The 16033-nt window shown below is 42.9% G+C and overlaps 1 protein-coding gene across 4 annotated transcripts in view; it reads right to left on the bottom strand.

Annotated features, from left to right (window-relative positions):
• Positions 1 to 16033, bottom strand: part of LOC106566264 (lysine-specific demethylase phf2) — a 215829-nt gene that overhangs the window by 48167 nt on the left and 151629 nt on the right. For 2 of the 4 annotated variants that reach the window (XM_082959534.1, XM_082959536.1), the window contains exon 17: positions 2661 to 2836. In XM_082959534.1, the coding sequence (XP_082815660.1) occupies positions 2661 to 2836 (176 nt within the window). Of the gene's footprint in view, positions 1 to 2660; positions 2840 to 16033 lie in introns of all 4 variants that reach the window. The other 2 variants (XM_082959532.1, XM_082959535.1) reach the window with 1 other exon arrangement.

Raw genomic sequence — 16033 nt, 5'->3', positions numbered from 1 at the left:
ACTAGAATGCTATTTGGCCCTAAACAGAGAGACAGAGTGGCAGAATACCTGACCACTGTGACTGACCCAAACTTAAGGAAAGCTTTGACTATGTGCAGACTCAGTGAGCATAGCCTTGCTATTGAGAAAGGCCGCCGTAGGCAGACCTGGCTCTCAAGAGAAGACAGGCTATGTGCAACACTGCCCACAAAATGAGGTGGAAACTGAGCTGCACTTCCTAACCGGCTGACAAATGTATGACCATATTAGGGACACAACTAAGTTTTTCACAATTGCTGACATTTAATCGTAGTAAAAATTCCGTCTTAGGTCAGTTAGGATCACCACTTTATTTTAAGAATGTGAAATGTCAGAATAATAGTAGAGAGAATGATTTATTTCAGCTTTTACTTCTTTCATCACATTACCAGTGGGTCAGAAGTTTACATACACTCAATTAGTATTTGGCAGCATTGCCTTTAAATTGTTTAACTTGGGTAAAACATTTCAGGTAGCCTTCCACAAGCTTCCCACAATAAGTTGGGTGAATTTTGGCTCATTCCTCCTCACAGAGCTGGTGTAACTGAGTCGGGTTTGTAGGCCTCCTTGCTCGCACACGCTTTTTCAGTTCTGCCCACAAATGTTCTATAGGACTGAGGTCAGGGCTTTGTGATGGCCACTCCAATACCTTGACTTTGTTGTCCTTAAACCATTTTGCCACAGCTTTGGAAGTATGCTTGGGGTCATTGTCCATTTGGAAGACCCATTTGCGACCAAGCTTTAACTTCCTGACTGACGTCTTGAGATGTTGCTTCAATATATCCACAGAATTTTCCTGCCTCATGATGCCATCTATTTTGTGAAGTGCACCAGTCCCTCCTGCAGCAAAGCACCCCCACAACATGATGCTGCCACCCCCGTGCTTCACGGTTGGGATGGTGTTCTTCGGCTTGCAGCCTCCCCCTTTTTCCTCCAAACATAACAATGGTCATTATGGCCAAACAGTTATATTTTTGTTTCATCAGACCAGAGGACATTTTTCCAAAAAATACGATCTTTGTCCCCATGTGCAGTTGCAAACCGTAGTCTGGCCTTTTTATGGCGGTTTTGGAGCAGTGGCTTCTTCCTTCCTGAGCGGCCTTTCAGGTTATGTCGGTATAGGACTCGTTTCACTGTGGATGTAGACACTTTGTACCTGTTTCCTCCAGCATCTTCCCAGGGTCCTTTGCTGTTGTTCTGGGATTGATTTGCACTTTCCTCACCAAAGTATGTTCATCTCTACGAGACCGAACGCGTCTCCTTCCTGAGCGGTATGACGGCTGTGTGGTCCCATGGTGTTTATACTTGCGTACTATTGTTTCTACAGATGAATGTGGTACCTTCAGACGTTTGGAAATTAAATCCATTATTAAAAAATGGAAAGAATATGGCACCACAACAAACCCGCCAAGAGAGGGCCGCCCACCAGAATTCACGGACCAGGCAAGGAGGGCATTAATCAGAGAGGCAACAAAGAGACCAAAGATAACCCTGAAGGAGCTGTAAAGCTTTACGGAAGAGTGGCCAGAAAAAATCCATTGATTATGAACACACGTTTGGTGTTCGCCAAAAGGCATGTGGGAGACTCCCCAAACATATGGAAGAAGGTACTCTGGTCAGATAAGACAAAAATTGAGCTTTTTGCCCATGAAGAAAAAAGCTATGTCTGGCGCAAACCCAACACCTCCCTTCCCCCAAGAACACCATCCCCGGTGTTGGCAGCATGGTGTTGGAAGCATCATTCTGTGGGGAACTTTTTCATCTGCAGGGAGTGGGAAACTGGTCAGAATAGAAGGAATTATGGATGGCGCTAAATACAGGGAAATTCTTGAGGGAAACCTGTTTCAGTCTTCCAGAGATTTGAGACTGGGACGGAGGTTCACCTTCCAGCATGACAATGACCCTAAGCATGCGGCTAAGGCAACACTTGAGTGGTTTAAGGGGAAACATTTAAATGTCTTGGAATGGTCTAGTCAAAGCCCAGACCTCAATCCGACCGTAAGGCGCTACAGAGGGTAGTGTGTACAGCCCAGTACATCACTGGGGCCAAGCTTCCTAACATTCCTAACATCCAGGACCTATATACTAGGCGGTGTCAGAGGAAGGCCCAAAAAATTGTCAAAGACTCCAGTCACCAAAGTCATAGACTGTTCTCTCTGCTACCGCACGGCGAGCAGTACCGGAGTCTAGGTCCAAAAGGCTCCTTAACAGCCTCTAGCCCCGAGCCATAAGACTGCTTGGGGGTAGAAGGGGTGAGCATTTTTATTCATTGTTTAGCAGTCTTATGGCTCGCTAGCTAATGGTACGTGCATGATCTTATTATTCGTATCTCAGAGCCATTAGCTTTGCTAGTTACAGCCTAATGTTAGCTAGCTAACATTGAACCTGGTTGGTTAGCTACTTGCAGATTCATACAGGGTAGTAACATTATGAGTTGGGATTATGGTTCATTGTTTACCTAGCTAGCTACATGTCTTAACAAAATACTCCACTATGCAAGAATCCATTTCAATAGAATGTTCTGTTGATAGACGTAGCCCCCGTCCTCGCAGGAGGCCTTTTGCCTTTCGGTAGGCCGTAAATAAGAATTTGTTCTTATCTGGCTTGCCTAGTTAAATGAAGGTAAAAGATAAAGGGTGTACCTATTGACGCTGTAGTCGATGCCGCCAACTGCTTTGCTGGCCTGTAGCAGGTCCAGGATGCCCGCCGTGCTTCCCGTCTTCTTCTTTACCTTCAAGTTACGACCTTTCACCTCCCGCTTGACCTCTGGCTTGACCTCTGTGTCGATGTGGAGCGACTCTTCATCTGATGAGTCAGTCTTCTGAGAATGGAATAGAGCAAAACGTTTTTTTTTTATTGTACAACACACTGAACACACTGAACACACACACACACACACAATGTCTGACAGCCAGACGTACACCTGATCAACGTCACACAGGTGATCCACAGGTGATCCACAGGTGATCCCAGCCCTGAACCCGTCAGTTAGGATACATACCAATACATTCCCACTATTACTATTATAACTATGACCTGGTTGAATGGGGAAGTAGGATTAGGATCTACACTACGACACCTCCACTACTTCAACACACCCAGTACTACTGATCCTGGAGGCCCGTAACAGGGCTGGATCTAGGTCTCTCTCTCTGTCCTCCCCTACTTCAACACACCCAGTACTACTGATCCTGGAGGCCCGTAACAGGGCTGGATCTAGGTCTCTCTCTCTGTCCTCCCCTACTTCAACACACCCAGTACTACTGATCCTGGAGGCCCGTAACAGGGCTGGATCTAGGTCTCTCTCTGTCCTCCCCTACTTCAACACACCCAGTACTACTGATCCTGGAGGCCCGTAACAGGGCTGGATCTAGGTCTCTCTCTGTCCTCCCCTACTTCAACACACCCAGTACTACTGATCCTGGAGGCCCGTAACAGGGCTGGATCTAGGTCTCTCTCTGTCCTCCACTACTTCAACACACCCAGTACTACTGATCCTGGAGGCCCGTAACAGGGCTGGATCTAGGTCTCTCTCTGTCCTCCCCTACTTCAACACACCCAGTACTACTGATCCTGGAGGCCCGTAACAGGGCTGGATCTAGGTCTCTCTCTGTCCTCCCCTACTTCAACACACCCAGTACTACTGATCCTGGAGGCCTGTAACAGGGCTGGATCTAGGTCTCTCTCTGTCCTCCCCTACTTCAACACACCCAGTACTACTGATCCTGGAGGCCCGTAACAGGGCTGGATCTAGGTCTCTCTCTGTCCTCCCCTACTTCAACACACCCAGTACTACTGATCCTGGAGGCCCGTAACAGGGCTGGATCTAGGTCTCTCTCTGTCCTCCCCTACTTCAACACACCCAGTACTACTGATCCTGGAGGCCCGTAACAGGGCTGGATCTAGGTCTCTCTCTGTCCTCCCCTACTTCAACACACCCAGTACTACTGATCCTGGAGGCCCGTAACAGGGCTGGATCTAGGTCTCTCTCTGTCCTCCCCTACTTCAACACACCCAGTACTACTGATCCTGGAGGCCCGTAACAGGGCTGGATCTAGGTCTCTCTCTGTCCTCCACTACTTCAACACACCCAGTACTACTGATCCTGGAGGCCCGTAACAGGGCTGGATCTAGGTCTCTCTCTGTCCTCCACTACTTCAACACACCCAGTACTACTGATCCTGGAGGCCCGTAACAGGGCTGGATCTAGGTCTCTCTCTGTCCTCCCCTACTTCAACACACCCAGTACTACTGATCCTGGAGGCCCGTAACAGGGCTGGATCTAGGTCTCTCTCTGTCCTCCACTACTTCAACACACCCAGTACTACTGATCCTGGAGGCCCGTAACAGGGCTGGATCTAGGTCTCTCTCTGTCCTCCCCTACTTCAACACACCCAGTACTACTGATCCTGGAGGCCTGTAACAGGGCTGGATCTAGGTCTCTCTCTCTGTCCTCCCCTACTTCAACACACCCAGTACTACTGATCCTGGAGGCCCGTAACAGGGCTGGATCTAGGTCTCTCTCTGTCCTCCACTACTTCAACACACCCAGTACTACTGATCCTGGAGGCCCGTAACAGGGCTGGATCTAGGTCTCTCTCTGTCCTCCACTACTTCAACACACCCAGTACTACTGATCCTGGAGGCCCGTAACAGGGCTGGATCTAGGTCTCTCTCTGTCCTCCACTACTTCAACACACCCAGTACTACTGATCCTGGAGGCCCGTAACAGGGCTGGATCTAGGTCTCTCTCTGTCCTCCCCTACTTCAACACACCCAGTACTACTGATCCTGGAGGCCTGTAACAGGGCTGGATCTAGGTCTCTCTCTCTGTCCTCCCCTACTTCAACACACCCAGTACTACTGATCCTGGAGGCCCGTAACAGGGCTGGATCTAGGTCTCTCTCTGTCCTCCACTACTTCAACACACCCAGTACTACTGATCCTGGAGGCCCGTAACAGGGCTGGATCTAGGTCTCTCTCTGTCCTCCACTACTTCAACACACCCAGTACTACTGATCCTGGAGGCCCGTAACAGGGCTGGATCTAGGTCATCATTCTGTCCTCCCCTAACCCATCTCTCACATCTCTCTCTCTCTCTCTCTCTCTCTCTCTCTCTCTCTCTCTCTCTCTCTCTCTCTCTCTCTACATTTCAAGTCTCATACGATGTGGAAATAGTTAAAGTTCTTCACTGGTTGACCTTTTCTTGGGGCAACAGGTCACACATCTTGCTGCTGTGATGTCACACTGTGGTATTTCACCCAGTAGATATGGGACTTTATCACAATTGGGTTTGTTTGTTGTATTATTTGTGGATCTGTGTCACTGGGGTCTCCAGTTTGAACCACTGGTGTGTCTGTCTCCACATCCATCCCACCCGGCCATCTAGATGTGTGAAAAGTAGTGTATCAGCTAATGATCCATCATGCATGACATTCCTGGGAGTGTGTAAACTAAAATGTTGTATTACCATAGCATGTTTGTATGCTCTCTATAGTTATGTATTTGAAAATGTATCAATTGACAATTCGGCTCATGTGAGCAAACTCGAGGCAGACTTGATACAGAATATTGTGTAGTAAAATAATTCTTCACTGGATCAGTCTGAAACTTTACACACACTGCTGTTTGTATGATATTTTACCACATCTAATGTGTTATATTCTCATACATTAATTCCACAAACTTTAAAGTGTTTCCTTTCAAATGGTTGGTGAGCGGACCCCAGACCTCAACCACAAAGGGCAATGGGTTCTGTAACTGATTCAAGTATTTTTAGCCAGATCCTAATATGTATTTGAAATGTTATGTTCCTTTTGATGGAGGTAGAAGGCCCTTCTTGCCTTGTTTCTCAGTTGGTTCACAGCTTTGTGGAAGTTACCTGTAGCGCTGATGTTTAGGCCAAGGTATGTATAGTTTTCTGTGTGCTCTAGGGCAACGGTGTCTAGATGGAATTTGTATTTGTGGTCCTGGCGTCTGGACCTTTTTTGGAATACCATTATTTTTGTCTTACTGAGATTTACTGTCATGGCCCAGGTCTGACAGGGCCCAGGTCTGTCAGGGCCCGGGTCTGTCAGGGCCCGGGTCTGTCAGGGCCCAGGTCTGTCAGGGCCCAGGTCTGTCAGAGACCAGGTCTGGCAGAATCTGTGCAGAAGATCTAGGTGCTGCTGTAGGCCCTCCTTGGTTGGGGACAGAAGCACCAGATCATCAGCAAACAGACATTTGACTTCAGATGAATTCTGGTAGGGTGAGGTCGGGTGCTGCAGAGTGTTCTAGTGTCCTAGCCAATTCGTTTATATACAGTGCATTCGGAAAATATTCAGACACCTTGACTATTTCCACATTTTGTTACTTTACAGCCTTAATCTAAAATGGATTAACTAAAACATTCTTCATTAATCTACACACAATACCCCATAATGACATCACAATACCCCATAATGACATCACAATACCCTATAATGATGTCACAATACCCCATAATGACATCACAATACCCCATAATGACATCACAATACCCCATAATGACAAAGCAAAAAGAGGTTTTTTGAAATGTAATATTTTTAATTTTTTAAACAGAAATACCTTATTTCCATAAGTATTCAGACCCTTCACTATGAGACTGTAAATTGAGCTCAGGTGCATCCTGTTTCCATTGATCATCCTTGAGATGTTTCTACAACTTGATTGGAGTCCACCTGTGGTAAATTCAATTGATTGGACATGATTTGGAAAGGCACACACCTGTCTATATAAAGGTCCCACAGTTAACAGAACATGTCAGAGCAAAAACCAAGTCATGAGGTTGAAGGAATTGCCTGTAGAGCTCCGAGACAGGATTGTGTTGAGGCCCAGATCTGGGGAAGGGTTCCCTCCTCATTCAGTGCTGTTAGCTGGGCTGTGTGGTCCTCTGTTAGCTGGGCTGTGTGGTCCTCTGTTAGCTGGGCTGTGTGGTCCTCTGTTAGCTGGGCTGTGTGGTCCTCTGTTAGCTGGGCTGTGTGGTCCTCCGTTAGCTGGGCTGTGTGGTCCTCCGTTAGCTGGGCTGTGTGGTCCTCCGTTAGCTGGGCTGTGTGGTCCTCCGTTAGCTGGGCTGTGTGGTCCTCTGTTAGAGGGCGTCTCAGTCTCAGGGTCCTTGTTTTATTCCGGTTTCCCGCCCTCCGCCAATACAGGGGTAGTGTGCTCTTATAGCTGTGTGCCCAGGGATGGTCTGTGTGGAAGATTAAGTTGATTACGCTGCCATATTTGTAGCTGTCAGGAAAGTGTGTCTAGACTGTCCACGAGGAGCTTCTCTTTGCACTCTTTCCGTGCCTTGTCATTTTTTAAATCCAAGGGGTACTGTACTGTGGTGGAGGGAAGCCATGGAGCAGGGGGGCCAAAGAGGCCTCTGCATCTGGGTGGGAGAGGAACTCTGCTCTCTTTCTCTCTCTCTCCCTCTCTCAATGTGTGCTGCACAGCGCTGCCTTTGATTCACACACGCTTCACTCACACACATGTGATTTCTATTGCAACATAGAGGATCACACGGAATTCATTAACGACCACATGGACTGAGAGAATATTCCAGAATGTTTTCCTCTGACTGTTGGGATCTTAGAAGCAGTCATTGGGCCGTTGTCTTCATGGACGAAGAACTGTAGATATCAGAGTCCTTCTGGAGGTTAGGGAATCTCTATAGACATTAACCTGATAACACTATGAACCTGATGTTAACACTATGAACCTGTTAACACTATGAACCTGATATTAACACTATGAACCTGATATTAACCTGATAACACTATGAACCTGATATTAACACTATGAACCTGATATTAACACTACGAACCTGATATTAACACTATGAACCTGATATTAACACTATGAACCTGATATTAACACTACGAACCTGATATTAACACTATGAACCTGATATTAACACTATGAACCTGATGTTAACACTATGAACCTGATATTAACACTATGAACCTGATATTACCACTACGAACCTGATATTAACACTATGAACCTGATGTTAACACTATGAACCTGATATTAACCTGATAACACTATGAACCTGATGTTAACACTATGAACCTGATATTAACACTATGAACCTGATGTTAACACTATGAACCTGATATTAACCTGATAACACTATGAACCTGATGTTAACAATATGAACCTGATATTAACACTACGAACCTGATATTAACCTGATAACACTATGAACCTGATATTAACACTACGAACCTGATATTAACCTGATAACACTATGAACCTGATATTAACACTATGAACCTGTTAACACTACGAACCTGATATTAACACTATGAACCTGATATTAATCTGATAACACTATGAACCTGATATTAACACTATGAACCTGATATTAACACTATGAACCTGATATTAACACTATGAACCTGATATTAACACTATGAACCTGATGTTAACACTATGAACCTGATGTTAACACTACGAACCTGATGTTAACACTACGAACCTGATATTAACACTACGAACCTGATGTTAACACTACGAACCTGATATTAACACTACGAACCTGATGTTAACACTATGAACCTGATATTAACACTATGAACCTGATATTAACACTATGAACCTGATATTAACCTGATAACACTACGAACCTGATATTAACACTATGAACCTGATATTAACACTATGAACCTGATGTTAACACTACGAACCTGATATTAACACTACGAACCTGATGTTAACACTATGAACCTGATATTAACCTGATGTTAACACTATGAACCTGATATTAACACTATGAACCTGATATTAACACTATGAACCTGATATTAACCTGATAACACTACGAACCTGATATTAACACTATGAACCTGATATTAACACTATGAACCTGATATTAACACTACGAACCTGATATTAACACTATGAACCTGATGTTAACACTATGAACCTGATGTTAACACCACGAACCTGATATTAACACTATGAACCTGATATTAACACTATGAACCTGATATTAACACTATGAACCTGATATTAACACTACGAACCTGATATTAACACTACGAACCTGATATTAACACTACGAACCTGATATTAACACTATGAACCTGATATTAACACTATGAACCTGTTAACACTACGAACCTGATATTAACACTATGAACCTGATATTAACACTATGAACCTGATATTAACACTACGAACCTGATATTAACACTATGAACCTGATATTAACACTATGAACCTGATGTTAACACTATGAACCTGATATTAACACTACGAACCTGATGTTAACACTATGAACCTGATATTAACACTATGAACCTGATATTAACACTATGAACCTGATATTAACCTGATAACACTATGAACCTGATGTTAACACTACGAACCTGATATTAACACTATGAACCTGATATTAACACTACGAACCTGATATTAACACTACGAACCTGATGTTAACACTATGAACCTGATATTAACACTATGAACCTGATATTAACACTATTAACCTGATAACACTACGAACCTGATATTAACACTATGAACCTGATATTAACACTATGAACCTGATGTTAACACTACGAACCTGATATTAACACTACGAACCTGATGTTAACACTATGAACCTGATATTAACCTGATGTTAACACTATGAACCTGATATTAACACTATGAACCTGATATTAACACTATGAACCTGATATTAACCTGATAACACTACGAACCTGATATTAACACTATGAACCTGATATTAACACTACGAACCTGATATTAACACTACGAACCTGATATTAACACTATGAACCTGATGTTAACACTATGAACCTGATGTTAACACTATGAACCTGATGTTAACACTACGAACCTGATATTAACACTACGAACCTGATGTTAACACTATGAACCTGATATTAACACTATGAACCTGATATTAACACTACGAACCTGATATTAACACTACGAACCTGATATTAACACTATGAACCTGATATTAACACTATGAGCCTGTTAACACTACGAACCTGATATTAACACTATGAACCTGATATTAACCTGTCCGACCTGAACACTATGAACCTGATATTAACACTATGAACCTGATATTAACACTACGAACCTGATATTAACACTATGAACCTGATGTTAACACTATGAACCTGATGTTAACACTATGAACCTGATATTAACACTACGAACCTGATGTTAACACTATGAACCTGATATTAACCTGATAACACTATGAACCTGATGTTAACACTACGAACCTGATATTAACACTATGAACCTGATATTAACACTACGAACCTGATATTAACACTACGAACCTGATGTTAACACTATGAACCTGATATTAACACTATGAACCTGATATTAACACTATGAACCTGATATTAACCTGATAACACTACGAACCTGATATTAACACTATGAACCTGATATTAACACTATGAACCTGATGTTAACACTACGAACCTGATGTTAACACTATGAACCTGATATTAACCTGATGTTAACACTATGAACCTGATATTAACACTATGAACCTGATATTAACACTATGAACCTGATATTAACCTGATAACACTATGAACCTGATATTAACACTATGAACCTGATATTAACACTACGAACCTGATATTAACACTACGAACCTGATATTAACACTATGAACCTGATATTAACACTATGAAACTGATATTAACCTGATAACACTATGAACCTGATGTTAACACTACGAACCTGATATTAACACTATGAACCTGATATTAACCTGATAACACTACGAACCTGATATTATCACTATGAACCTGATATTAACACTATGAACCTGATATTAACCTGAGAACACTATGAACCTGATAACACTACGAACCTGATATTAACACTACGAACCTGATATTAACACTATGAACCTGATATTAACACTATGAACCTGATATTAACACTATGAACCTGATATTAACACTATGAACCTGTTAACACTACGAACCTGATATTAACACTATGAACCTGATATTAACCTGATAACACTATGAACCTGATATTAACACTATGAACCTGATATTAACACTACGAACCTGATATTAACACTACGAACCTGATATTAACACTATGAACCTGATATTAACACTATGAACCTGATGTTAACACTATGAACCTGATATTAACACTACGAACCTGATGTTAACACTATGAACCTGATATTAACACTATGAACCTGATATTAACCTGATAACACTATGAACCTGATGTTAACACTACGAACCTGATATTAACACTATGAACCTGATATTAACACTATGAACCTGATATTAACACTACGAACCTGATATTAACACTACGAACCTGATATTAACACTACGAACCTGATATTAACACTATGAACCTGATATTAACCTGATAACACTATGAACCTGATATTAACACTATGAACCTGATATTAACACTACGAACCTGATATTAACACTACGAACCTGATATTAACACTACGAACCTGATATTAACACTATGAACCTGATATTAACCTGATAACACTATGAACCTGATATTAACACTATGAACCTGATATTAACACTATGAACCTGATATTAACACTACGAACCTGATATTAACACTATGAACCTGATATTAACACTATGAACCTGATGTTAACACTACGAACCTGATGTTAACACTATGAACCTGATGTTAACACTATGAACCTGATATTAACACTATGAACCTGATATTAACACTATGAACCTGATATTAACCTGATAACACTATGAACCTGATGTTAACACTACGAACCTGATATTAACACTATGAACCTGATATTAACACTACGAACCTGATATTAACACTACGAACCTGATGTTAACACTATGAACCTGATATTAACACTATGAACCTGATATTAACACTATGAACCTGATATTAACCTGATAACACTACGAACCTGATATTAACACTATGAACCTGATATTAACACTATGAACCTGATGTTAACACTACGAACCTGATATTAACACTACGAACCTGATGTTAACACTATGAACCTGATATTAACCTGATGTTAACACTATGAACCTGATATTAACACTATGATCCTGATATTAACACTATGAACCTGATATTAACCTGATAACACTACGAACCTGATATTAACCTGATAACACTATGAACCTGATGTTAACACTACGAACCTGATATTAACACTATGAACCTGATATTAACACTATGAACCTGATATTAACACTACGAACCTGATGTTAACACTACGAACCTGATATTAACACTATGAACCTGATATTAACACTACGAACCTGATATTAACACTACGAACCTGATATTAACACTATGAACCTGATATTAACACTATGAACCTGATATTAAGACCATCCTGAACTGAACCGTACTGTGCTGGCTCAGATATGTTCCTTTCACATTGTCTCTTCCAGCACAGTTCCAGACACTATGGTGGATGTGTAACCAGTCCAGTCAAGTACATTTTACTTTTTATTTGTATTTTTTTTTTACATTTTAGTCATCCAGAGCGATTTACAGTAGTGAATACATACATTTCATACGTAATTATGATTTTTTTGGACAGCCCCCCGTGGGAATCGAACCCACAACCCTGGCGTTGCACACACCATGCTCTACCAACTGAGCCACAGGGAAGTACAGCTCTGCTTGGCTCAGTGGTGGTAGACGGCGCCGACAGACATGGCAGCTCTGCTTCTAGCTCCTAAGAAATTTTGCAATATTTTTTTTTTTTTGTTTGCTATTTCTTACATTATTAGCCCACGTTTTTTGTGATATTACATACAGCCGGAAATAACTTTTGGATTTCAGAGCGACGGAAACTCACCAGCATTACGAGCAGGAATACGACATTCCGAATAGGATCATTTGTTCGTACCCCCTAAGGTCAATTTAACTTATCCCAGAGGCTGCTTCAAGATGCTGCTGGCAAAGAAGAGGTATTCGGAGTGGACTTCTAGTCTGACTCAGGAGGCGTTCACACCATCCACCGCTTCCGAGTATATTACTCACTAATGTTCAGTCTCTGGACAATAAAGTAGACGAGCTCAGGGCGAGGATCTCCTTCCAGAGAGACACCAGGGACTGTAACATACTCTGTTTCACGGAGACATGGCTCTCTCCGGATATACTTTCCCCGTCCATACAACCAGCGAGTTTCTCAGTACATCACGCAGACAGGAATAAAGAACTCTCCAGAGAGAAGAAAGGCGGTTGTGTATGTTTCATGATTAACTACTCATGGTGTGATTGTGACAACATACAGAAACTCAAGTCCTTCTGTTCACATGACCTAGAATACCTCACAATCAAATGTCGACCGTATTACCTGCCAAGAGAATCATCTTTGGTTATAGTCACAGCCGTGTATATTCCTACTCAAGCCGATACCACATCAAGGAACTACACTGGACTTGTGCAAACTGGAAAACATACAGTTGAAGTCGGAAGTTTACATACACCTTAGCCAAATACATTTAAACTCAGTTTTTCACAATTGCTGACGTTTAATCCTCGTAAAAATTCCCTGTTTGAGGGAAAAAATTCACTGTCAGTTAGGATTACCACTTTACTTTAAGAATGTGAAATGTCAGAATAATAGTAGATTTATTTGATTTATTTCAACTTTTATTTCTTTCATCACATTCCCAGTGGGTCAGTCAACTTAGTGTATGTAAACTTCTGACCCACTGGAATTGTGATACAGTGAATTATAAGTGAAATAATCTGTCTGTAAACAATTGTTGGGAAAATTACTTGTGTCATGCACAAAGTAGATGTCCTAACCGACTTGCCAAAACTATAGTTTGTTAAAAATAAATTTGTGGAGAGGTTGAAAAAGTTTGAAAAAGTCTTTCCTGTGGCTCAGTTGGTAGAGCATGGTGTTTGCAACGCCAGGGTTGTGGGTTTGATTCCCACGGGGGACCAGTACTAAAAAATGCATGAAATGAAATGTATGTCTTCATTACTGTAAGTCGCTCTGGATAAGAGCATCTGCTAAATGACTAAAATGTAAATGTAAAATGTTAATGACTCCAACCTAAGTGTAATAAACTTCCGACTTCAACTGTAGACGGCCGGGCGGGGTGGGTATGGATCCAGAGACAGCAGGGGTTCAAACTCTAGACATTTGAATATAAAAATTAATTTGTGTGGGTGTGGAGGCGGCATTAATTGTTGCTGGGGATTTTAACAAAGCCAATTTGAGGAAAACACCAAAAGTTCTATCAACACATTGACTGTAGTACTCGTGCTGGAAAAACACTCGTCCACTGCTACTCCCCCTTCCGGGATGCCAACAAGGCCCTCCCCCGCCCTCCCTTCGGCAAATCAGATCACGACTCCATTTTGCTCCTCCCTTCCTATAGGCAGAAACTCAAACAGGAAGTACCCATGCTAAGGTCTATTCAACGCTGGTCTGACCAATCGGAATCTATGCTTCAAGATTGTTTTGATCACGTGGACTGGGATATGTTACGGGTAGCCTTGGAGACGAAGACTGAGTTCATCAGGAAGTGTTTAGGGGATGTTGTTCCCACTGTGATTATTAAAACCTACTCAAACCAGAAACCGAGGATAGACGGCAGCATTCGTGCAAAACTGGAAGCGCGAACCACTGCATTTAACCATGGCAAGGTGACTGGTAATACGGTTGAATACAAACAGTGTAGTTATTCCTTCTGTAAGGCAATCAATCAGGCAAAATGTCAGTACAGAGACGAAGTGGAGTCGCAATTCAACGGCTCAGACACGAGATGTATGTGGCAGTGTCTACAGACTATCACGGACAAAGGGAAAACCAGCTACATTGAGGACACCGAGGTCTTCGCCCGTTTTGAGGATAACACAGTGCCACAGATGCGGCCCGCTCCCAAGGACTGTGGGCTCTCCTTCTCTGTGGCCGACATGAGTAAGACATTTAAGCATTTTAACCCTCGCAAGGCTGCCGGCCCAGACGGCATGCCTAGCCGCGTCCTCAGAGCATGTGCAGACCAGCTGGCTGGTGTGTTTAGAGACATATTCAATCTCTCCCTATCCCTGTCTGCTGTCCCCACTTGCTTAAAGATGTCCACCATTGTTCCTGTACACAAGAAAGCAAAGGTAACTGAACTAAATGACCCGTAGCACTCACTTCTGTCATCATGAAGTACTTTCAGAGACTAGTCAAGGATCATATCACCTCTACCTTACATCCTAGACCTACTTCAATTTGCATTCCGCCCAAATCAATCCACAGACGATGTAATCGCCATCACACTACACACTGTCCTATCCCATCTGGACAAGAGGAATACCTATGTAAGAATGCTGTTCATTGACTACAGCTCAGCCTTCAACACCATAGTACCCTCCAAGCTCATCATTAAGCTCGGGGCCCTGGGTCTCTGCCCCTCCCTGTGCAACTGGGTCCTGGACCTCCTGACGGGCCGCCCCCAGGTGGTGAAGGTAGGAAACAACACCTCCACTTCACTGATCCTCAACACTGGGGCCCCGCAAGGGTGCGTGCTCAGCCCCCATCTGTACTCCTATTCACCCATAACTGCATGGCCATGCATGCCTCCAAATCAATCATCAAGTTTGCAGACGACACAACAGTAGTGGGCTTGATTACCACCGATGATGAGACAGCCTACAGGGAGGAGGTGAGGGCTCTGGGAGTGTGGTGCCAGGAAAACAATCTCTCACTCAACATCAACAAAACAAAGGAGATGATCGTGGACTTCAGGAAACAGCAGAGGTAGCAGCCCCCTATCCACATCGACGGGACCGCAGTGGAGAGGGTGGAAAGCTTCAAATTCCTGGTCGTACACATCACTGACAAACTGAAATGGACAGTGTGGTGAAAAAGGCACAATGACGCCTCTTCAACCTCAGGAGGCTCAAAAAATGTGGCTTGACCCCTAAAACCCTCATAAACGTTTACAGATGCACAATTGAGAGCATCCTGTCAGCCTGTTCACCCCACTATCATCCAGAAGGCGAGGTCAGTACAGGTGCATCAAAG

Source organism: Salmo salar, chromosome 12 (genome assembly GCF_965601325.2).
Source record: "Salmo salar chromosome 12, fSalSal1, whole genome shotgun sequence".
Classification (NCBI taxonomy): domain Eukaryota; kingdom Metazoa; phylum Chordata; class Actinopteri; order Salmoniformes; family Salmonidae; genus Salmo; species Salmo salar.
This window is presented reverse-complemented; position numbering and strand designations above follow the sequence as displayed.